At 37.4% G+C, this 24,077-nt stretch overlaps 1 protein-coding gene across 8 annotated transcripts in view; it reads left to right on the top strand.

Annotated features, from left to right (window-relative positions):
• RBPJ (recombination signal binding protein for immunoglobulin kappa J region) overlaps positions 1–24,077 on the top strand; it is a 268,573-nt gene that overhangs the window by 230,924 nt on the left and 13,572 nt on the right. For 7 of the 8 annotated variants that reach the window (XM_017958624.3, XM_021938343.2, XM_017958623.2 and 4 more), the window contains 3 exons: positions 9,544–9,639; positions 18,720–18,885; positions 23,235–23,409. In XM_017958624.3, coding sequence (XP_017814113.1) covers positions 9,544–9,639; positions 18,720–18,885; positions 23,235–23,409 — 437 coding nt within the window. Of the gene's footprint in view, positions 1–4,503; positions 4,524–9,543; positions 9,640–18,719; positions 18,886–23,234; positions 23,410–24,077 lie in introns of those variants that run through there. The other variant, XM_021938344.1, reaches the window with a different exon arrangement.

Here is a 24,077-nt window from a genome sequence, read left to right as displayed (position 1 = left end):
TCACTGCAACCTCTACGTCCCGGGTTCAAGCCAGCCTCCCACCTCAGCCTCCTGAGTAGCCGGGACTACAGGTGCACATGACCATGCCTGGCTAATTGTATATTTTTTGTAGAGACAGAATTTCCCCATGTTGTCCAGGCTAGCCTTGAACTCCTAAGCTCAAGTGATCCCCCTGCCTCGGCCTCCCAAAGTGCTGGGATTACAGGCAAGAGCCACCACACCTTGCCCTGCAAATGCTTTTTAAAATGGTTTTTTCTCCATTTCTCCTTTAAATAATATTCAAGTTAGGAAAATTTTAGTATCTCTTATTTTATTTGATGAAAAATATTTTAACATTTTTTCTCTCCACTGGTGTGTAGAGAGTTCAAAATCGGGCAGATTTTATTCCTTTAAAAAAAATCTTTGAAATCTGTTATACACTATTCTTACTCCAAATTAAGCAATATTGAAAAAGCATCCTGTTGTGAAGGTCATCTTTTAGATAGTATCAACCAGGATTAAAAATAGGAGAACCAAGATGGTGACCTGCCTTTGATTGTCAACACCTCATACTGTTTTATGTTCTCAAATTCCTCTAGTCCCAAATTTTTCTGTAGATGAAATGTAAAACCTTAAGTAGCAAAATGGCTTATTTGTACAATAACATTTTAAGCTAATAGAACACAGATGTGTTGATGACCCATTGCTGTCAATGTAATGGCCTATGCCTATTTGGGAGTGGGAGGCGGGGAGGGGAAAACCAAGAGCTGGTCAGAATTTGAAAGGATATGTCTCATAGCTGTGTGACAGGATTCGAAGCAATTTACCTACTTATCTACAAAAAACTGGAATTTTGGGACATTTTTAATTCTATCATAAAAAGAGAGGATTGAAGGGAGATTTGTAGGTGTTTCCCTAGGAACAGGACCTGTACTGTTGTTTGGCTTTGGTCACTGATAGATGTAGACACTTAGTATAGCAGCCTCAATGTTTTAGTGTATTACAAGGGCACCAGGAATTTTTTGACTATTGATAGTATCCCTAGATTGTCATTTTCAAAACTGGCCCTCAGGCAAACAGTAGTTCTCAGAAAGCTTCCTTGAGGGAAAAACAAGGAGATCTTAGTCAGGTCTAATAGCTTGGAAAACAAAGCCTACAAATATCCCTCTCTTGAAGATTTTGCTTACGGTTCTGAGTAGTCCTGCCATTAATTGGTTTCACTTTATTTTATCTGATTTCACTGAAGCATCTTTGATTGAGACCCGCCTCTTTGTAAACCATAACTATTGTGGAGCTCACTTTGAGAAGAAGTGTCTGAGACAGTGTAAAAGGCGAGACTGCCAGAATCTGACAAAAATAGGGCAGTTCTTCGAGGTTTTGTGGGGGTGCATATAAATCTGGATGCCTTTTGGCAGCATCCAGAAGTAGATGTGAGAAGAGTTGAGCTGAGCTTTCTGAACTGTCAGTTGTCCATAAGTCCAGTTTTGAGGAAGAATTTTATAAAAAATCTTGATTGAATGTCAGCCATGTAATATACTTAATTGATTTAATCAGAATTCTGTTTTGGAACTTTTCTTTAAAAACTTTACTTTTAAAAATTGTCTGCAGGGATCAACAAACATTTTCTGTAGCATCAAGTAGTATATATTTTAGGCTTTGAGGGCCACATACTGTCTCTGTTGCATATTATTAGTCTCTGTTTTATAACTCTTTTTTGTTGTTGTTGTTTTTTGAGACAGTCTCGCTCTGTCGCCCAGGCTGGAGTGCAGTGGCATGATCTCGGCTCATTGCAACCTCCACCTCCCAGGTTCAGGCGATTCTCATGCCTCAGCCTCCTGAGTAGCTGGAATTACAGGCGTGTGCTACCGCGCCCAGCTAATTTTTCGTATTTTTAGTAGAGACGGGGTTTCACTGTGTTAGCCAGGATGGTCTCAATCTCCTGACCTCATGATCCGCCTGCCTCAGCCTCCCAAAGTGCTGGAATTACAGGCAGGAGCCACCTCGCCCAGCCTGTCTTTCAGAATTCTGTGTGTTATATACTTCAACTACTTAGAAGTATTCAGTTTATAGACACTAGGTTTTTTTGCAGTGCATCTTTACATTTTCTTCTTGGCTTTTTTTGTTTTAACAGATTTAGTAATTAAAAACTTCCCTTTGTATCCAAAATTTTAAAAATCCTGTAAAGAGACAAACTTTTCTGCCATAACCTTAGTTATTCCCACCACCACCCCTTTTCCTTAATAGCCAAGAAGCATGACTATGTTTGTTGTGCTTCCTTCCCTCCCTTTCATTTTGTAGCTTGCTTCAGTGGTATTGCCTCACCCCCAACTCATTGAGAAAATTGTAATTAAGCTGTTCCATTTATGAACGAATTGTCAAATTTGTGAAGAGTTTCTAATTTTTATCTTTCTTGACTGTTCTGTAATATTTAACACCATTGATTATGTTCCCTTAACTGAAGTTGTCTTTTACCTTTACGTGGGGACCAGGTTTTTCTCATTATTTGCAGACTCCCATTGCCTCCATTGGCATAACTAGTAAAAGCAGATCCATTGGTAACAGCAGCACATGAGCTTATCTTACTATTCATGGATGTTTCAATTTAGCATTCTCTTTGTGGTTTCTTTCTTTCTTTCTTTCTCTTTCTTTCTTTCTTTCTTTCTTTCTTTTCTTTTTTTTCTTTTTCTTTCTTTTTTACTGTGTAAAAAAAGTTTGAATTTTATAAAGCAAACCACAGTAAAAAAAATTGATGAAGGTAATCACAGATTAAACATGTTGAACCAGAATGGCATTTGCCATAATGTCATAAGTTAATGTTAGTAAAATTATTTTTGATAAAAATGAAATCTCCTTTTTTTTTTTGTTTTTGGTTTGAGACGGAGTCTCGCTGTGTCGCCTAGGTGGTGCAGTCTTGGCTCACTGCGATCTCCGCAAGCAATTCCCTGCCTCCCGAGTAGCTGAGACTACAGACATGTGCCACCATGCCTGGCTGATTTTTGTATTTTTTGTAGATATGTGGTTTCACTATGTTGGCCAGGCTGGCCTCAAACTCCTGCGCTCAAGTGATTCACCCACCTCAGCCTCCCAAAGTGCTGCAATTACAGGTGTGATCCAATTGGTTTTCACTTAGAATGAAAATTTTATGTGGAATCATTAAATGAAATTAGTAAACAATAGACTTCAAAATTTACATTATGTTTTAAAGTATTCAAAAAAGTTCAGTATAAAACATAATAATTATATGGTCAAGGATTCTTCAGCACCCATAATATGTTTTTCCAATAATAAATTTTTCAGTATTTTTTTATTAAAAAAAAAACCTGGATGATTGTGATATCTTACCACTGAAATTTTTTTGGGTTTATCCCAGTAGTTTTCAATCCATGTGACCATCTCACTCCATCCTCTTTCTTGACATTTGGCACCATCTGGAGACATTTTTGGTTGTCATAATTCAAGGAAGGGCGCTACTGGCACCTGCAGGGTAAAAGCTAGTGATGCTGCTACATATTCCTACAATGCACAGCGCAGTCTCTCCACAGCAGAAAATGATTTTGCCCAGGATGTCAACAGGGCTGAAGTAGAAATCCTATTTATTGACACAGCCTTAGTCTATTTGGATGAAAAGCATATGGGCTATTATTTGACAGGCTTTACTATTTATTGTGCTTATTTAGAGTATACCGTCTTTTTTTATGGCTCCTTAAGGTGCAGAAAGTCAATGATCAAGTTTTAATTGCCAGAGAACATAATTTTTAATGTTTAATATTCTGTTTAATAAAGCAAAATTTATTTTTACTGTTGAAAGAAGCTATTTGGCAAATTACTCTTACAGGACAACTATTGTTCATGATTACCTTGAGGCTCTAGTTACTTTTTCAGGAATTTGTATTCTAAATATGAAAGAAAAGACAAGGAAAACCAGAGCTGTCACCCTGCATTCATCATAAGCATCGTGAGTTCTTAGAACTATGAGCAGTTACATCCAGTAGTAGAAGCCAGCAAAATGCCCAGTGCCTACAATACAGTGGGCTTTCAATAAATCTTCAGTGGGAAGATGGATAGTTGTGCAGTTTACCTGGTATACTTACAAAATTTGTGTTTTGCACATTGGTTAAGATGCCTGATCATTCATTCCTAGGTCATTTTCAACTTGGCTCTCAAAGCCTCAGTGCAAGTCCCATTTTCCCTCCCTCTGCACTTTGTGTACTATTGAAGGTTGAAGTCTTCTTTCTAAGGAAATAATATTAATAATTAGAGGCTACTGACACTTGCTTTCTGTCAGTTTGTGGGACTAACTTACTTTAAAGTGTCCCCCCCACCCCCAATATGAGGTATTACTGTCTTTATCTTACAGGTGAGAAAACTCAGGCTTAGTGAGACAGACCCTTAGTAACAGACCCTGATCTATTTCACACCAGAGCTATACCCCTAACCACTAATAGTGTAATTTTGTCCTCACAAGCTAGACTACCTAGATTTGAATCCTCGCTCTTCAGTATCATCTTGGGAAAGTGACTTAACCTCTACCCAGTTTCTGAAATGTACGTAATAGTGTGTTACCCTCAAGGTTGTTGGTTATGTTAATACATGCTTAGAAGAGTACTGGTAGAGTGATTTTTTAATTTTAGCTCGTTTAATGACTATAATTAAAATCTTTGTAGAAAGCATTTGTGACTGCCTTGGATATTATCAAATACCAAGTTTGTGTCCTGATTTACCTGAGTTGTCATGAAAGGGATAGAAATGTAAAGTATGAATCTTGCCCTTATTTGGGAAGACAAGAAAAATAAGCATGAAACCTGACAAACACAATGCAGTTACTGCTAAGTAATGTAATAGAGACTACAAATGCAAATAGAATTTGGTATCCAGAAATACACTTAATGGTTTAAAATTATTCAAATATATAGTAGCCCTTCAAGTTTTGTGCTGAGAAATTTTGTGCCGGTTTTGTCAGGATATTGGCCTTCTCTTGGCTTTGTTTTTTTTTTTTTCCTTTTTTTTTTGAGACAGAGTTTCACTCTCGTTGCCCAGGCTGGAGTGCAATGGTGCAATCAGTTCACTGCAACCTCTGCCTTCTGGGTTCAAACGATTCTCCTGCCTCAGCCTCCCTAGTAGCTGGGATTACAGGCATGTACCACCGTGCCTGGCTAATTTTGTATTTTTAGTAGAGACAGGGTGTCTCCATGTTGGTCAGGCTGGTCTCAAATTCCCAACCTCAGGTGATCTGCCTGCCTCAGCCTCCCAAATTGCTGGGATTACAGGCGTGAGCCACTGCACCCAACCTGCTTTTGTTTTCTTTTTCACCCTGAACTCTATGTTCAGTCACCTGACTTTGTAGCACCTCAAATCCCTCATCATTGTTACCCTCTCCAGGCTGCATCTCTAGTACCCAGCAGGTTTGAGAGTATGGTCTCCCTGTTCCCTTCCTTGGAATGTTAGTGGGAATTGACACCATTCTTTTTGGATTCCAACATTAGCTGGTCCTTTGATACCAATCTTCAGTTGTTTTATTTGTCCATAGTTAGCTTCCTTTTCCATACCCTGGAAGGTATTTCCAGTATTTACAGCTGTTTTCTTATCCATTAGACATCATGATGGCCTCTCATTTTACGAATAAAATAGAGACTTTCAGACTTAACTCCTGCTTATGTCCTTCGCCCAGCTGGCATCTGTTAGACTTCTTGCTGAAATTAAAGTGACCTTGACTTCTGCAACATCTCACCTTTGATTGCTCCCTTCTTTCGAGGTTGTGTCTTTCTACAGCACCTGAGGCTGGTTTCAGTTCTTCCTGTTATCAGTTCTCAGTTTCCTTTAATACATTTTCTTCTTGACTCTCCTGTCAATGTGTTTTTGTTCCGGGGGAGTACATTGACTTCCATGGTTTTGTTTGCCAATTACATACTAGTGAACCCCACCTTTTCAGCCCAGACCTCTCTCTTGAACTATGCATAGATACTTCCAACAACCTACTGAATACTTTCAACTCGGAGGTCCCGGGGCACTTCAGAGTTGACTTTTGTCAGCAGAACCTAATAATATATACCCACTTCTCCCAAAACAAAAAAAATAGTTATTTTTCCTGTTCCCTACTGTCTTCTGTTACCTTCTTCTTAGTGTGAGAGCCTTTTTATGTTTGTCTTGTCCCTCTGCTTTTGAATCCTTTCTCTAAAAATAACTAAAAAGTAAAATTAATTATGTATTTTTAAAAAACCTTAATAAGATCTCTCATTGCCTTTAGTTTAGATTGAAAATTCAGTTTCTACAGTATTGATTTTCTATAATGGGCTGGAGAGAAAATTGACTGGTGATCTTGTCCCAGTTCACAAAAGGGATGGATTTTTTTTTTTTTTCATTTTGAGTTTTTCTCTGGATCTTACTACATGCTACCACTTTTTTTATACTTAAAGGTTTAATCATAATGAATAACCATATAACAATACTTCCCCTAAAGGTACGTCAAATAATTTTCCAAGAGTTTTTTTTTAAAAACTTTGATTTTAGGTTCAGGGTTACATGTGAAGGGTTGTTACATAGGTAAACTCGTGCCATGGGGGTTTGTTGATTATTTCATCACCCTGGTATTAAGCCCAGTACCCAATAGTTATTTTTTCTGCTCCTTTCCCTCCTCCCAAGCTCCACCCTCAAGTAGACTCCAGTGTCTGTCGTTTCCTTCTTTGTCTTCATAAGTTCTCATCATTTAATTCCCACTTGTGAGAACATGTGATATTTGGTTTTCTGTTCCTGTGTTAGTTTGCTAAGGAAGATTGCCCCCAGCTTCATTTATGTTCCCACAGAAGACATGATCTCATTCTTTTTTATGGCTGCATAATATTCCATGGTGTGTATGTACCACACTTTATCCAGTCTGTCACTGATGGGTGTTTATGCTGATTCCATGTCATTGCTATTGTGAATAGTGCTACAATGAACATTCGTGTGCATGTGACTTTATGGTAGAATGATTTATATTCCTCTGAGTATATATCCAGTAATGGGATTGCTGGGTGGAATGGTAGTTCTGTTTTTAGCTCTTTGAGGAATTGCCATACAACTTTCCACAACAGTTGAACTAAATTACACTACCACCAACAGGGTATAAATGTTCTCTTTTCTCTGCAACCTCTCCAGCATCTGCTATTTTTTGGCTTTTTAATAATAGCCATTCTGACTGATGTGAGATGGTGTCTCATTGTGATTTTGATTTGCATTTCTCCAGTGATCAGTGATATTGAGCTTTTTTTCATATGCTTGTTGACCACATGTATGTCTTCTTTTGGAAAGTGTTCATGTTCTTTGCCTACTTTTTAATGGGTTTTTTTTTTTTCCCTGTAAATTTGTTTGTTCCTTATAGATGCTGGATATTAGACCTTTAACAGATGCATAGTTTGCACGTGTTTCCTCCCCATTCTGTAGGTTGTCTGTTTACTCCATTGATAGTTTCTTTTGCTATGCAGAGACGTATTACTACTTTTATCATCACCTGTTACGGGGTAATATTTGAAATAGTGTAAACTTTTATACTTAGTATTTAAGTATACAAATGTCCAATTTTCAAAGCCTTTCATAGTTGACTCTGTCATTGTCAACCTTATTCACTGCCATGGCTCACCTTAGAATCTTGCAAATTTGTTTGAATTCCCGACTGCCACTATTCACTATAAGAACTTGGGCATGACAATCAAAATGGTGTTAGCAGTATATCAGTACTTAACTTTTTGCATTATGAGGATTAAATAAAATAATGGAGTTAAAGTGCTTAGTTCAAGGCCTGGCACATAGGAAACATTCAAGAAACATTAGCTGCTCTTGTTTTACTGTTGTGACTGCCTTACTCCTTAGCCTGAATGTGCAGTTATCGATGCCTTTGTTCACACTATTTTCAGGCCCTGGAGCACTTTATGCTTTCCTCCTCCCACTTCCTGTGTCTACTTCTCTCTCAGGATTAGGGCTTCTAAAAACTTTTCCCAGCATGTAGTCCTTTACCATCCACCCTTGTCTTTACATAGGCATTCCCTTATTGGTGCTTTTTGTACATATTTCTACTTGGATTATTGCATTTCATTACAATTTGGACTTTGAGTTCCTTTTCAGTGGTAGGGATTAGTTCTCAGTCTATTTATATCCTGGTATTACTGCCCTGCCTTGGAGCTAACAGGTTTTTTCAGTTGGTAAAAATAAATGCTGTTATCTAGGTTATCTCATTTAATCCCCTCAGCCACCCTGTGGTAGGGAGGTGTTATTATCTTCCGTTTCCAGTTAGGGAATCAGGCTGGTTGAGGTTAAATGATTTGCCCCAGGCTACTTAGTATGTAAGTGCTGTAAACCTATAAATCCTAACATTTAATAACTTATTACTATTGTATAGCTACCCTCTTATACCTGATATTTGTCTTTATAGTATGAGTAGAATAACATTTAAGTTTGGGCTGTGTAAGACATCTCAAGAATTGGGATTCTGCTTATTCAGAATTGTTATAGTTTCATCTGTGTAGAACTTGCTTTCTTTTTACTATATAATATTGCTTAGCAAAACAATTGAGTATGTAAATACATTTAAGATATTGAACTTTGTATCGACCATTTGCTCAATAAATATGTAGAGTTGTTTTTACTTGAAAGAATTAACATTATATTTTTTTCAAAATTCAGATTTTCATTGATTTCAATTAGCCTTTATTAAATTTTATTTATTTAATATCCTTGAGATAATTATGTATTCCTATGTGAACGATAGGCCTTTCTTGGTCCCTATAGAATTGTCATTTTAGGATCATGTAATAACAAATTTGGATGACCTAAGGATTTGTTACAGCTTTTGTATTCAGTGAAAAACGTTGCTTCTGATAGCTGGGGTAGGGAAACTGAGGAGGGGAACTACATTATTTTTTTTTGAGACGGAGTTTTTGCTCTGTAGCCCGGGCTGGAGTGCAGTGGCCGGATCTCAGCTCACTGCAAGCTCCGCCTCCCAGGTTTACGCCATTCTCCTGCCTCAGCCTCCCGAGTAGCTGGGACTACAGGCACCCGCCACCTCGCCCGGCTAGTTTTTTGTATTTTTAGTAGAGACGGGGTTTCACCATGTTAGCCAGGATGGTCTCGATCTCCTGACCTCGTGATCCACCCGTCTCGGCCTCCCAAAGTGCTGGGATTACAGGCTTGAGCCACCGCGCCCGGCCGGGAACTACATTATTAAACTACAAAATTACTGCATTTTATTAACTTTATAATATTTTAAAGCCACATTAGCAGTGTATATGTTGATTCTAGTTATTCTGGAAGGTGTAATTGTGGTTTGTGTTACATCATAAATTCTAAAGAATGCAAGACAGTTTCTTATTTTTAAAGAACAAGGAATAGAATTGAAAATGAGCAGTGTTTAGTATCATTGTATAATCTTCCAGTTTAATTTATGGATTTACTTTGCTTTATTGTTTTTGTTTTTAAGGTTTGCTTATTTAAAAAATATTTATAAGCATTCCTCTCATTACAGAGCATAGTAATGAAGGAAGATTTCATCACGAATTTCACCTCTGTAACAGTAATATTTATACTTGATTTTAGGGAAGCTATGCGAAATTATTTAAAAGAGCGAGGGGATCAAACAGTACTTATTCTTCATGCAAAAGTTGCACAGAAGTCATATGGAAATGAAAAAAGGTAAGATTATTGTTTTTCTGGTGGATAGTTAATTGTAGTTACCACATGAATTTGCCAATTATATATTAATATATGTGTCAGAGGATGGTTTCTATTACTGGGTTCATTTGCTAGTACAAAATAAAAAATAGGGGATTTGTCTCCTCAAGGGGAGAAACAAAGTGAATTGTAGTATACTGTTAGGAATAGATAATTGGTGCCATGAAGAAAAGTCAGCATGGAAACAGAGGACCTCTCAGCAAGGCAATCTTTACTTTCTGCAGAAAAGGTGCCCCTTGCAGATGGAATAATGGAGAGAGCACACTTAACAAAGGAAAAGCAGACATATTTGTCCCTTATGCATTTGGGTCATCCTTACCTCTATGTCCTGCATCCATTGGCTGGAGCTGGACCTCACAGTCTGAAATTGATACCCGATTTGCTAATAACATAAAACTTTCCTAAATAGGTAAGTACAAGCAAGAACAAAGAAGAGAGGAAGTTGCTTACAAAAGGTTTAAGAAAGCGATAACATTTCCGAATAAGGAAGAGGCATAAAGCTATGAGCTAAGACTTGTCTGGGCCTGCCCAGACATGCCTAAGTAAACCAAAGCGACTAATTGGGGTAAAGTGTAAGAACTAATAGTTGATAGGAGGCTTTAGAGTAAGAAGCTATTATTTCTAGTGTCTATTATTTTATTTTTAAACCAAGACGAGCTTTGAAGAGGAACTTTTCTACTTTCTACACATACTCAAGCCAGAAGGAGAATTTAATAAACGTCATCTTGTTAATAAATCCCTGATCTTACAAAATCAAATAATCCACAATTTTTCTTTTGGGCTACATAATATTTCCCAAATACTTATGTGATACATTAGGTCATTCACAGCGAAGCTTTCTCTTTGGTGGAAAATGTAGTTTTTTACACAAATGTGACCCCAAAAGTACCATTTTGAAAAGGAAAAGGCTAAACAAGCTCTTGATCCTAAAACTGTCTTGAGCTTAGGTTAATTGAGCTATGGAGTGATTATAAGGAAAATCCTGGCCCTCTCTCTTGATCCTATTCTTGTTTGGGTTGCTATTAAGAAGAAACAGCAAAACTGGGTTCATACTGTCATACTGGTTGAATGTGGACTCAACAGAAATTACCTATAAAGCAGATTAACCAAAATTAAATTACAACAAGGTGATTTAAAAATATTTCTCGTGGTATTCTATAAATTTCAGCATTTTTTATGTTTAATTGGGGACTTTCATTGTTTCTTCACTTGGTTCCTGAAATTTTCTTGTGAATAGTTTCTTGAGTCTGTCTTTCAAACAGCATTTTTTGGTTAAGCATTTCATGGAAAAAGCCTGCTTATGGAGAAAGATCAAAGGTTTTTAATTGGCTAGAAAGGTACCCAACTGAAGAGAGAAGGAATGAAAACTAAGGTTTTGGGGTTGTTGTGAAAGGAATGAGTAGAATTCTTAGAGATTGTGACATAAAGGAAACCTCAGCTTATGCTTAAGAGAAGGGAAATGTAATATGTATGTGATTAGATTAATTTACATGTTAAAAGAGAATTAGGAAGTCCCTTTTTAGGAAGTTCCTGGAAGCTGACTAGATCTGAGCTGAAAAGAAGGGTAAAGCTTTTTTTTTTTTTTTTTTTTTTTTTGGGACAGGGTCTCACTCTGTTGCCCTGACTGGAGTGCAGTGGTATGATTTTTGCTTACTGGGCTCAGGTGATCCTTCCACCTCAGCCACCTGAGTAGCTGGGACTACAGGCACTCACCACCATGGCCGGCTAATTTTTGTATTTTTTATAGAGACAGGGTTTCACTATGCTGTCCAGGATGATCCCAAACTCCTGGGCTCAAGTGATCCGCCCTCCTCTGCCTCCCAAAGGATTAGAGGCATGAGACACCGTGCTTGGTCAAGAAGGTAAAGCTATTTAATTGGTAGTTTTATCCTCAAAGATGAACAAGTGAAAACAGTATTTAAGATTCATACTGCCAGGTATTGTTATTCAGGCTTACTAAATTTATGATTATTTTATCTTACTTTACTAAAACAACTTAAACACTGATTTAGGGTTAAATATGGGAAGAAGTTGGTATCTGTAGTTTGGGACACAGCATACCAACTCAAATTAGTGGTCCTTTTTTTTCCCACGAAGTTGATACTAGAAATTCAGTATTTCTTTTTCATTAATGAAATTTAGTGTGTGTTTATAGCAAGTTTTCTGCTTTTTAAGCAAAACAGAAAAAGTCAACACCCATCATTATGGAAGAAGAATCTAAAAGTGCTTTATAAATATTTTAAAGTTGTAATCCTCATAACAATTTTGTAAAGTAGTCATGTTATGATCCAAATTCTGTGGGCAAAGAATCTAAAAATCAGAGATTTTAAATGTGTCCAGGTTGACATTAGTTAGGAATCTGTGGAGCTAGGGTTGGAACTCTTGAGGGCCTAATTTTAAATATTTACCCTTTTTACTACCCTAATTGCCATACCATTCCATTTGCGTTTGAGTGTTGGTTATCTAGAGCAGGGACTAAGGAGGAAAAGATCCTCTGAGTACTTAAACTTTGTAAACTTAACTTTGCCTAAGACTAACTCTTTTACCATTACCTAGGTGAGACTGGGCTAGTTCTAAATGAATTGTGAATAGATGCATGTTTATCATATAGCTTCAAACTTGGGCAAGCTGCTTTTCTTTTCTCTGGATTTTTGAAGATGCATTTTAGTACAATTGAATTCACTTATTCTTTATTTCTGGTTGGCTATTTGGCTATTATGTGCCAGCTTTTATGCAAAAGGATCTTTACTAGGAGTTTTAAAAGTCACTATGTCATTTAATACCGGGATGTATAACTGAGGCCCAATGGAGATAACAAAAGGGGAAGAGCTATTTAGAAAATTATGTTAAAATCCAGATAAGGTTCCTGTTTGTTAGTTACTGTTAAAAAATATGGCTGGGTGCGGTGGCTCATGCCTGTAATCCCAGCACTTTGGAAGGCCAAGGCGAGAGGATCACCTGAGGTTAGGAGTTCGAGACCAGCCTGCCGACATGGTGAAACCCTGTCTCTATTAAAAATACAAAAATTAGCCAGGTGTGGTGGCAGGCGCCTGTAATCCTAGCTACTGTGGAGGCTGAGGCAGGAGAATCGCTTGAACCTAGGAGGCGGAGGTTGCACTGATCCGAGATAGTGCCACTGCACTCCAGCCTGGGCGGCAGAGTGAGACTCTGTCTCAAAACAAACAAACAAACAAAATGCATATAGAGCTGTAGTGGTTTATCAAGTTAAAACGGAAAATTTAGCCTTATCTTTTATTGTAGTAGCTTTTATATTTTTTCTTCTTTTTTTTCTTTTTTTTTTTGAGATGGAGTCTCACCTTGTTGCCCAGACTGGAGTGCAATGGCACAATCTTGGCTCACTGCAACCTCTGCCTCCCAGGTTCAAACGATTCTCCTGCCTCAGCCTCCCGAGTAGCTGGGATTACAGGCACCCACCACCATGCACAGCTACTTTTTGTATTTTTAGTAGAGACGGGCTTTCACCATGTTGACCAGGCTGGTCTCGAACTCTTGACCTTGTGATCTGCCCGCCTCTGCCTCCCAAAGTACTGGGATTACAGGCGTGAGCCACCGCACCCGTCCTGTTTTCAATTTCTCTGTATTGTTTGGGCATGGCCTAGTTGGTCTAAAACCCAGTCAAAAGAAAGCTTGAACAATCTAAACTTTGAAGTCCTCTAAAAAATGAATAAAAATGATGAAAAGGCCAGAGTACTACTTTCCTATATTTTTACTGATTTGTATTGTTAAAAATTTCAAAGTAGATGTGCATTACTTTATAATAAAGGGGAAACCCATTAAATGTACTTGATTTTTTAAAAAAACAGGTGTTAGTATTAAGGGATTGCTAATGCTAGTCTAGCCCTCTGGATGTCCAGCAAACTCCCCTGGATTCAGAAAAGAGTTCTGGGCTCTTAATTCGTGGTGGAGTGCATAGTGGGAAGAGGAAGATCTGCCTTCTTTCTTGCTGATCCAGGTTCAGGCCTTTTTGAAGAGTTGCAAAGGCACAAGGCGTGAGGTTACCTGGGGGCATGATCACAGTCCTCTTGGCTGTGTCTTTTTGGCATATAAAATAACTCCAGTGAGTGATGCTTAAAAATACTTGGTTAGGAAATTTTATCCCCAAATTTTAAGTTGTTCTTGATGTTAAATATGGTGCCTCATAACTAATATTTATTTGCATGGCACATCTAGTACCCCATTTATATTAGTGATGAGTTTCTCATTAAGTAAGGTCTTAGGTTAAAAAATAAACTTTTTAAAAGATTATTTTATCTAGAGGAAATGTTAATATGTCAAATGACATTAACGTTGTTAATAACAAATGTTAATGCGTCATTTGACATATTAACATTCAGCTTTCTTGAAGGCAGTAATTAAGCAGCAGTATGATGCTGTTGAAACAATTAACAGTAAAGCCATTTAGACTGATTCTGAAGTCATATTGAGATTTGTGTTAATTGGCCAATTGTGGTATGCAGAAAGTTCCTAAATACGGTCCTTGTGAACTGAATAATCATCAAAGGTTAGTAATGATTCTGCAAAGGTAGCAAGATAATGCAAATGTCATGAGTTTGGATTCTGTTTAACCGAATTTATATATTGGGACGGATAAAAAGCCTTCTTTGAATCTGTAAGGCAGTTTTCAGACATCATCTCAAGATTTGAGGAAATAGGTGTTGAAACAGTCTCTGAAAATAAAGACAGCTATGACAGGAATAAAATTTTAAATGTGTGCATATCGCCACCAAGTGGCAGAGAAAGTATTGTTTGTCAGTTGATAGAGCTGCTGGGAAAGATGAGAAAAATAGAGGCAACGTGTTTTATAGGGTATCTTTTTGTAGCAGCAGTTAAACTCTGTAAGCTAACCACTTACTGGTCAAACTTTTCACTGAGTGTTTGATACATATTGACCAACTGCCCAAATTTTTAAAAAATCATCAGTTTCACACACCTGGCCTAAAATACACCACCTAAGATATATTTTAGGCCAGGTGCAGTGGCTTGTGCCTGTAATCCCAATACTTTGAGAGACCAAGACAGGAGAATCCCTTGAGACCAGGAGTTCAAGACCAACCTGGGCAACATAGTGAAAGTCTGACTCTATCTTTAAAATTAAATAAATAAATAAGTAAATAAATAAAATAAAGATGTATTTGAGTTTTCTTCTGTTAATTTGGTGGCCTTTTATTTTTACCCCACTCCCTTTGGTTTCTTTTGCTTGTATTCTTGCCCTTTTTTTGTATATATGCTGACATTTATTCAATCACTATATTGTTACTGAAGTCTGGGCAACAACTTGATTTGTTTGCCGTATTTTAGGGGATGATGATATTGGGATGTTTAAGTTATGATTTTATCAGCAATATAGAAATAATTTCAATGTTTAGATTATTTTGGATTTGCTGCTTTCTTCCATCATGGCTTTTTGAAATAATTTAGAGTTGATTTTTTTTTTTTTTTAAGACTCAGAGACTATTGAAAAGTCTTCATTTTTCTTATATTTATTACATGATTGGAAAGCACTTTCAAGATAGACCCTTGGTCATTGTTTTGAATAGAGAATTTTTTGTCAACCTGAATTTTACCGTTTCATACATTTTGTCACAGTACTTTTGAGAAAACTAGCACTACTCATTCTTTTATCATTTTAGCTCTCTTTATATTTTTCAGATGTGAAATTAAGAAGTACCACTTATGATAACTCATTGAGATTTGACTACTGTATTTGGCATACAGGTTGTGCATTCCCAATCCAAAAATTCGAAGTGCTCCAAAATCTGAAAACCCTGAGTGCCAACATGACCCTGTAAGAGTCTTCCTCTGTCATCTAGGCTGGAGTACAGTGGCACTATCTTGGCTCGCTGCAACCCCTACCTACCGGGTTCAAGCAATTCTCGTGCCTCAGCCTCCTGAGTAACTGGGACTACAGGCATGCACCACCATGCCTGGCTAATTTTTGTAATTTTAGTAGAGACAGTGTTTCGCCATGTTGGCCAGTCTGGTCTTGAACTCCTGGCCTCAAGTGATCCGCCCGCCTTGGCCTCCCGAAGTGCTGGAATTACAGGCGTGAGTCACTGCACCCAGCCTGGAGCATTTTAGATTTGGGGTGTTCAACCACTAAGAATAAATGCAAACAATCCAAGATCTGGAAAAAAAAAAATTGAAAACACTATTGGTCCCAAGCATTTTAGATAAGGAATACACAACCTGTACTAAAACACAGCTCTTTGAGTTTTATAGCTGATACACCAATTTACTAAGGAGTCCTAACATCAGTGTTCAATAGAAAACTAACAGGAGTTGTGTTTCCAAAACTGATGCCTTCTCAACCTCCTGAGAGTGTGCCAGCCTAGGTATTTGACTCTGTGCCATAGTAAGCATTGGGTAACTCCCAGCATTAGAAGCCAGAAAGCTCCCCTTTGTAGACTTGAACTGAACCCACTCCAAAACTAGCCCAGTTAATCCAGGCTTCCCTCCAAACTTAGAGTGACCTGGAACTGGGCCCACTACCTTGGCTGTGACCTTTATATCCTTGGCCTCAGTGTAAGTATACAGGCATGAAAACTGCTCTTTTCTATTGTATTAGATAAATGTGAGAGGACTACAGAGACTTCCCTCCTCACTCAGTTAAATCCTTAGGGCCTCCTTGGTCTACTTGTCCACTACCTCTGGCTTCGCTGCCTCTTAATCCCCATCCTGCTCTCCACTCCAGCCACTCTGGTCTGTTGGTTATTTCCCCACTCTTGGTCACAGTCCTTCCTACCTCAGAGCCTTTGCACTGGCTCTTTCCTCTGTGGAAATGCTCTTGCCCCAGGTGTCCACATGGCTTTAAGTCATGACTCAAAGTCACCTTCTTAAGGAAACTTTTCCTGGCCACCTTGGGCTGTCCCCATTTCAAGTACCCCTTGCCTGCTTTATTTTTTTCTCCCCAGCTAACGGAGTACACCAGCTAACGGAGTACATGTGCATGTTATTTCACTCATTTATCTGTTTTTATTGTCTCTCTCCTATTAAAGTGTAAGTTCCATGAGGACAGGAATTTTGTTTAATTTTTTTGGTTATTTTTACTGCTATATCCCCAGTATCTGTTACACACTCAGGATATAATAAATAATTTGGAGAATTAATGAATATTAAATAAACCCAGCTTACTTCTTGTAAGTCATATGTAAATTGCCTCTAAAGTAGTCTGGTTAGGGTTGAGCAAAAAGTAGGTTCTATTAATATATTTTGAGTCAATTCAGTAGATAATATTGTAGAGGCTGAGGGGGAAGCAAATAAGAAGTAGATATTACCACCTTCAAGAAGATCTAAGCACCAAATCCAGCCTACTGGTGTCTGCATGTGTGTGCATATATGCACATAAAGTTTTTTTTCTTTTAGTCTGCACGTTGTTGGCCTACAAAGTGTTAATAAGTGTAAATTAGTTGCCAAATTAAAAAAAAACTATTTCATACAAAATTTGATTTCAGGCATCTGTTGAACAATTGGAGGACGGGACCAACACTAGACCTTCATGCCCATAGTTCAGCCACGTGAGTGTGAGTGGATATATACACACCAGTGGCTAATTATCATTGCATTTAAGATCTGGGTTTTCTTATACTAGGATTAAGAAAAGTAAAAAATTTGGGGTACTAATAACAGTACAAAAAGTGAGAATGACAATGGAGGCTGTGTGTTTCAAGAAAGAAGAGAAGAAAACTACTTCTTTGGGAAACTAAAGGATATTCCTAATTTTTTTTAAAAGACAGTCTCACTCTCACCCAGGCTGGAGTGCAGGTGCACTATGACAGCTCACCGCAGCCTTGAGCTCCCAGGCTCAGGTAGTCCTCCCACCTCAGCCACCAGAGTAGCTGGGACTATAGGTGCCTGCCACCATGCCCACTAATTTTTGTATTTTTTATAGACACGAGGTTTAGCCATGTTGCCCAGGCTGGTCTCAAACTCCTGGGCTCAAGCAATCCACCTGCCTCTGCCTCCCAAAGTGTTAAGATTACAGGCACCGTGCCCAGCCTGGATATTCCTGTTTATTGTATACATCATTCACCCATGTATATGACTTATGTGGCTACTATAGTTAATTTGAGTTTTCAGGCCCTCTAGAGAGATATGGCATAGATGTTTTAAAGTATGTACAAGTCAGCATTATAATTGAACAAAGCTGAATTTACACCCTATATAAGGCCTGGATTGATGGTCTGAACTATGTAAAATATGAGCCTTGAGCTAGGCTTTGCAGTAGATAATATTTTTAATTGCTAAAGAAAAGATTATAAGAAAGTCATTCTCAGAAGAACTTGTGAGGGTGGTTTTTGACAACTAGCAAAACAAACCTATGGTATTCTGTGAGTTGAAAGAATATAGTGTATTGTTCTTTGAGCATGAAATATTTCTCAGATACCTACAGTGCACCAGGTGTTCCAAGTATATATAAAATTCAAAGATATGTAAAATACAACATTGCTCATAATCAGGAGATCCATTTACTTTTGACTCTTTTGCTTTTATTAATATTTGGGTATTTCTACTATGGACAATACTCTAATACAAATTTCCAGGTTAATTTATCCCATTAAGTTAATTTACCACATTAAGTTAAATGCAGTATCCATAACAATAATGTCACTCATTAATGATTGTGTCATTTTGAATAGGCCTTAATTAGTAATTACAGATTTTGTGGTGGTTTATCATGTTTTGTAATATGTTAGAGTGCACTGAATTTGCTGAACTCCAGTAGTTTAGAACTCTGAGCCATGTGAAAATACAAAGAGAAGTTCTGTACTCTAAAATGTATTTAATCTAACTGTACGCGTAACTCCAGTATTTTACCTGAACAGATTTAGTTATTGTGGAAGTCTCGATTTCTGTCTTGTGGGCATGATTATTTGCATTACAAAAGGCTTCACCAAAATTTTTCTTTGGGAAATAGGTGCATTTCAATATGATTTTGTATTCATAATGTTCAAGAAAAGGAAATGCTTTCTTGAATCTAATTGATTTGAGCTTTTTGTTTTTTTCCCCCCATTATTCTTCAGGTTTTTTTGCCCTCCTCCTTGTGTGTATCTTATGGGCAGTGGATGGAAGAAAAAAAAAGAACAAATGGAACGCGATGGTTGTTCTGAACAAGAGTCTCAACCGTGTGCATTTATTGGGATAGGAAATAGTGACCAAGAAATGCAGCAGCTAAACTTGGAAGGAAAGGTAAATCAAGATTGCTAGTTCACCAGAAAAGGGCACCATGGTACCAGAATGTAGTTTTCATATTCATTTTTGTGGTGGAGATTTTTTTCTTTAATAACTATTAGTAACAATTTCTGGAATATATAAACTAGGACCAAAAAGTATGCCTCTCAGATCGCTTTGGTCTAGTCATTCATGAAGACTATGCTGCTGACATTGGAAGATGGCATGCAGTAAGCTTCCCCAGCTTGCAAGCAGTTTTAGCAAATCAGATTTCTAGTGGAAGCCAGTAATAAATTTAGGAGGCTGATTGCTCATCTTCTGTTTGACAGAGGTTTGATACTCAAATCTCAACAAAAATACATTGTTCAGTAATGTTTTACTCTGCTGTTTTAATCTTAGTTTTATACTAGACATGATGATATATACATTGTGGAAAGCATTTATCTGGGTTATAAAGATCATAAATGTTTACTTGACATCAGAGATACTATAGACAAGAACAGCCACAGTTGGTTATCCTCAAATTTTAGTGCGTAGCAGGGGTTCTTTAATTAATTTTCTAGAGAAAACAATTTATCAACTAGTTCTACTAATTGTATGAATTTAGAAAGCAGTCAATCTAGATCTTTTTTTTTTCTTCCCCTGGACGGGATTTTTACTCTGTCACCCAGGTTGAAATGCAGTGGTGCAATCTTGGCTGGCTGCAGCCTCCACCTCTCAAGTAGTAGGACCGTAGGTGTGCGTCGCCATGTCCAGCTAACTTTTTTGTATTTTTTTGTAGAGACGGGGTTTCGCCATGTTAGCTAGGCTGGTCTTGAACTCCTGAGCTCAAGGAATCCACCCACTTCAGCCTCCCAAAGTGCTGGGATTATGGGTGTATGCCGCCGTGTCCAGCCAATCTATACTTTTAATATTGAAAGATAGTTTTTTATTCACTTGGGATTTAGCTATGATTTTATTTTTGCTTGCTACTGTGCTTTGGAAAATGGTTAGTTCTGATCTCAATGACTAAATGTCTTCTAAAATAGTGCATAAACAGCTGTTTCATTCGATGCATCTTTGTTGAATATTTTAGTGTTTGCTGTGTTGTAGTTGGCACTAGAGATATGGGTTGGGAGTAGTGTTGATGGAGGTGAGCTAGGGGATATGTGCTCTCAAATTCAATTTTAGTGATTTTACAGATAGTACTACAGGTCTTAATATCAACCTCCTTCAAATTTAGCTATTTGTATGTCATTATATGTTTATAGTTTTTGTAAGTAAGGTTTGTTGACTATGTATTTTAGATTAGATTTGGGATACTTATTACAATAAAAGTTGTTTCATCTTAAACCAGTCAAACTGTTTCAAATTATGACCCCCGAGCTATAGTAACGAATATATTTAAGTGGTGGGTTAATCTAATAGATCTTAGTCTTGTCTCATCTGTTTTCTTGTTACCTAGGAAATCTCAGAGTTACATGCCTCCAGGCTTCACATGTAGACATTCAGTACTATGAATGAGTGGATCAGATAGGTAGTGAGAAGCCAGGGATTCTAGCTACCTGTGTATATATAACTGTTTAATCCTACTTCATAGCTCATTTTAACCAGTTCCAGCTTCCAGTAATTTTAAGTGAGGTAATATCAAATCAACCAACCAATAGTATCACTGCTTGTCTTTCGCAAGTATCACTTTGCAGCATTAGATTTGGTATTTCTTCTTCCTTTCAGGGAAATGTCTTTATTGCCTAAAGATCTTGTTTTCAAAGAGTATTTCTAGAGAGATGATTATATACCATTTTCTCTTCTAGAATTCTATTAGCTAATTGAACCTTTTAGAATAGCAAGGCAAATGTAATTTTAGTTTTATTTGCTTATTTTCTATGAGTCAGTGACTTTTTCCTTCTTTTCTTTTTTTTTTGAGACGGAGTCTCGCTCTGCCACCCAGGCTGGAGTGCAGTGGCCGGATCTCAGCTCACTGCAAGCTCCGCCTCCCGGGTTTGCACCATTCTCCTGCCTCAGCCTCCCGAGTAGCTGGGACTACAGGCGCCCGCCACCTTGCCCGGCTAGTTTTTGTATTTTTTAGTAGAGACGGGGTTTCACCGTATTAGCCAGGATGGTCTCGATCTCCTGACCTCGTGATCCGCCCGTCTCAGCCTCCCAAAGTGCTGGGATTACAGGCCTGATTCCTTTTTTTCTTAATGGAATTTGAGTAGTTTGTGGTCGGTGGCCTTATAGTTTTTTAAAAATAATAGTTCCCATAAAATTATCTTGGTTATGATTTTTGTGGATTCAAACTACTCATTGTAATTAGGGATATATTTCCTTTCTTTCCAAGGAGATATATGTGTGTTTGTTTTTTTCTGAACAAAATGCAGTTCTTTTTGTGTAGGTCTTACGATCCAACCTTCTTGGTTCTTTTTTTCCTTTCTTGTTTGCCAGTATGTGTTATTTATGCTGGATTTCAGTTATTTTCTCTTTCTGATATGGATCTTACCTTTTAATTTTAATACTCAAAATTAAGCGATCTCAACAGTTTTAAGCTTTCCCATTAGAATGTAATTACCTTCATTTAGATACACATTTCACTTTTGCTTCCCATGACTGTCTGCTTTAGTACATTGATACCCATTTTCACAGACCTCATCTTATGTTGCAGAAGAATTTCATTGTTAAGCTTAATTTGACCTTCATTGCTGTCATTTTTAAGAGTATGACAGACCTGTGGGTGTAGAGGCTCACAGATGCCATCTCTGAGTGTGTTGGAGATCTTGGGTGCAAGGAGTGATGTGACTGCAAAGTACTGTTGTTTTTTTGTTGCTTTATCTTTCTTCATTTTGAGACAGGGTGCCGCCCTGTCGCCCAGGCTGGAGTGCGGTGGTGGGATCATGGCTCATTACAACCTCTGCCTCCTGGGCTCAAGCTACCCTCCCACCTCAGCCTCCTGAGTAGCTGGGACTACAGGCATGCACCACTATGCCTGGATAATTTTTGTGTTTTTTGTAGAGATGGGTTTCACCATGTTGCTCAGACTGGTCTCAACCTTCTGGACTTAAGCACTCTGCCCACCTCAGCCTCCCAAAGTGCTGGGGTTACAGGCATGAGCCACCAGCCTGGCCTGTTTTTATTTTTCTTATTACTGTGATTAGCTTTATCTTATTTTTTTCTTCTACAGAGCAAAACCTCTCAAAGCTTTTATCGAACTTTTGATTTTTAAAAACTTAATTGAATGTATAATGTTCAAGATGGCACCTAAATTTTCTTATATAGCTTTGCTATGAGAAGTACAATAAATGATTGCAGTAGTTTTGTCTGCTACCAAAGCTGTGAGTAAAATTTTAAAAATAAAAACCTATAAGTCATTAACTGTTTCCTGAGTAGCATTTGTTCTGCTTTTTAAAAGGAAGATACAGAAGACATAGTTGAAAAAACTTGTTTAGCTTAATTTTAAAGTGGAATGTTGATCTTTAAAAAAATATAATTCAGATACTTTAGATATTTATACTGTGTTTCAGCATTATTTATCTTATCTGGAAAAGGACAGTAGTTTAGATCCCTCGCTGATTCACAGGGATCAAGAGAATAGGAAAGATTTTAGAATTGTCATATATAATATAAGCAGTAGCATTTTGAAGTGTCTTTGCTGTTTGTCAAGTGCTGTATCTCTTAATCTTTTCACTTATCAGATTTTAAATTCTAGTAAACTGACATAATGCCTTGAGCATTTTCTCTAGTACCTTTAAATTTAGTTCTTTTAGTGGTACATATGAATCGCCCTTTTGTGCAGTTAACCATTTTAAAAATAGTTCTTTAGAGTAATGCTTATATAATCTCTTTCTGGTTAAGACATTTTATAATCATCCAGTTTGTCTTGCATTGTTTTCCTCAAACTTATAAGTGATTACTCTAGTGTTCAGCTATATAAAGAAAAACATTCTATGCACTGTTTTAAGAAGAACTACTGCTAAAATATTTTTACATAATTTGTTGAATTGTGATGCCTTTTTTTTTTTTGAAGATAGTCATTGATTTTTTTAACTGTAAAGATTATTTTAAAAGTTACTGCTGTAACATTGAGTGATAATTCCATGACACAGTTGTAGAGCTATGTAAAACAAGAAAATACTGTTTTTTAAAACGGTCTTTTAAAGAAGATACAATAGATGACAATGTTTGTGTTTTATAGACTTTATAAGGAAGATTTTGTACTTTTCAGAAACCAATTTCAGTAAGTTTTACAGTTGATAATTTTTGTAGTTGGTTTTATCAGCTATCCATTGAAATTGTTTTTCTTATTATTACTTAAACTATGGCCATCTGAATTGTAGGTACTACATAAACAAACAAGGTTTTGCTGCTATTAAAACTTTACTTTTCTTTCACAGAACTATTGCACAGCCAAAACATTGTACATATCTGATTCAGACAAGCGAAAGCACTTCATGTTGTCTGTAAAGATGTTCTATGGCAACAGTGATGACATTGGTGTGTTCCTCAGCAAGCGGATAAAAGTCATCTCCAAACCTTCCAAAAAGAAGCAGTCATTGAAAAATGCTGACTGTATGTATGCTTTTTTTATTTGTCCCCAATTTCTACCATGAATTAATAAGACAGACTCTTTGTTAAATTAAAAATGGCCTTTTCAATAGCCAATTAATTCTTTACTAATATTTTTGTGGCCCTGTTTATTGTCTCTCTTTTTTTAATCGTAAATCGACAGTATGTGGTCTAATGAAGCAGTTCTTAACCAGAGTTGGTTCCTTAGTGCTCCCAGGACATTTTGGGGAAATGGGAGGTTTTCTCCTTCTGTTGTTATGGTGACTGGAGGGGGTGATGTTGTTGGCTTTGGGTATCTTGACCCTATGATGCTGAATTGAATGTCCTGCAGTGTCCAAGGTAGTTCCAATTCCACAAAGAATTGATCTACCCACAGTGTCAAAAAGCACCCCTTTGAAAAACACTACTAATTAAATGGGCTTTTTGGCAGGCCTTCCTGAGAATCTAAACAAAATTTTTAATGTGGTTACTCTGGCAGAGACTGCTGTCTCATCAGCCTATTTTTAGACTACCAGAGAAGTATACTGTCTGTGTGAACTATAAATTTAACCTTCACACCCATTTTTCTTTTTTTAGCTTTTTATTATGGAGACTTTTTTTTTTTTTTTTTTTTGAGACGGACTCTCACTCTGTCGCCCAGGCTGGAGTGCAGTGGCAGGATCTCAGCTCAC

The sequence above is a fragment of the Papio anubis genome, chromosome 3, assembly GCF_008728515.1.
Source record: "Papio anubis isolate 15944 chromosome 3, Panubis1.0, whole genome shotgun sequence".
NCBI lineage: Eukaryota > Metazoa > Chordata > Mammalia > Primates > Cercopithecidae > Papio > Papio anubis.
Note: the sequence above shows the minus strand (reverse complement) of the source record. Positions and strands in the feature narration are given on the sequence as shown.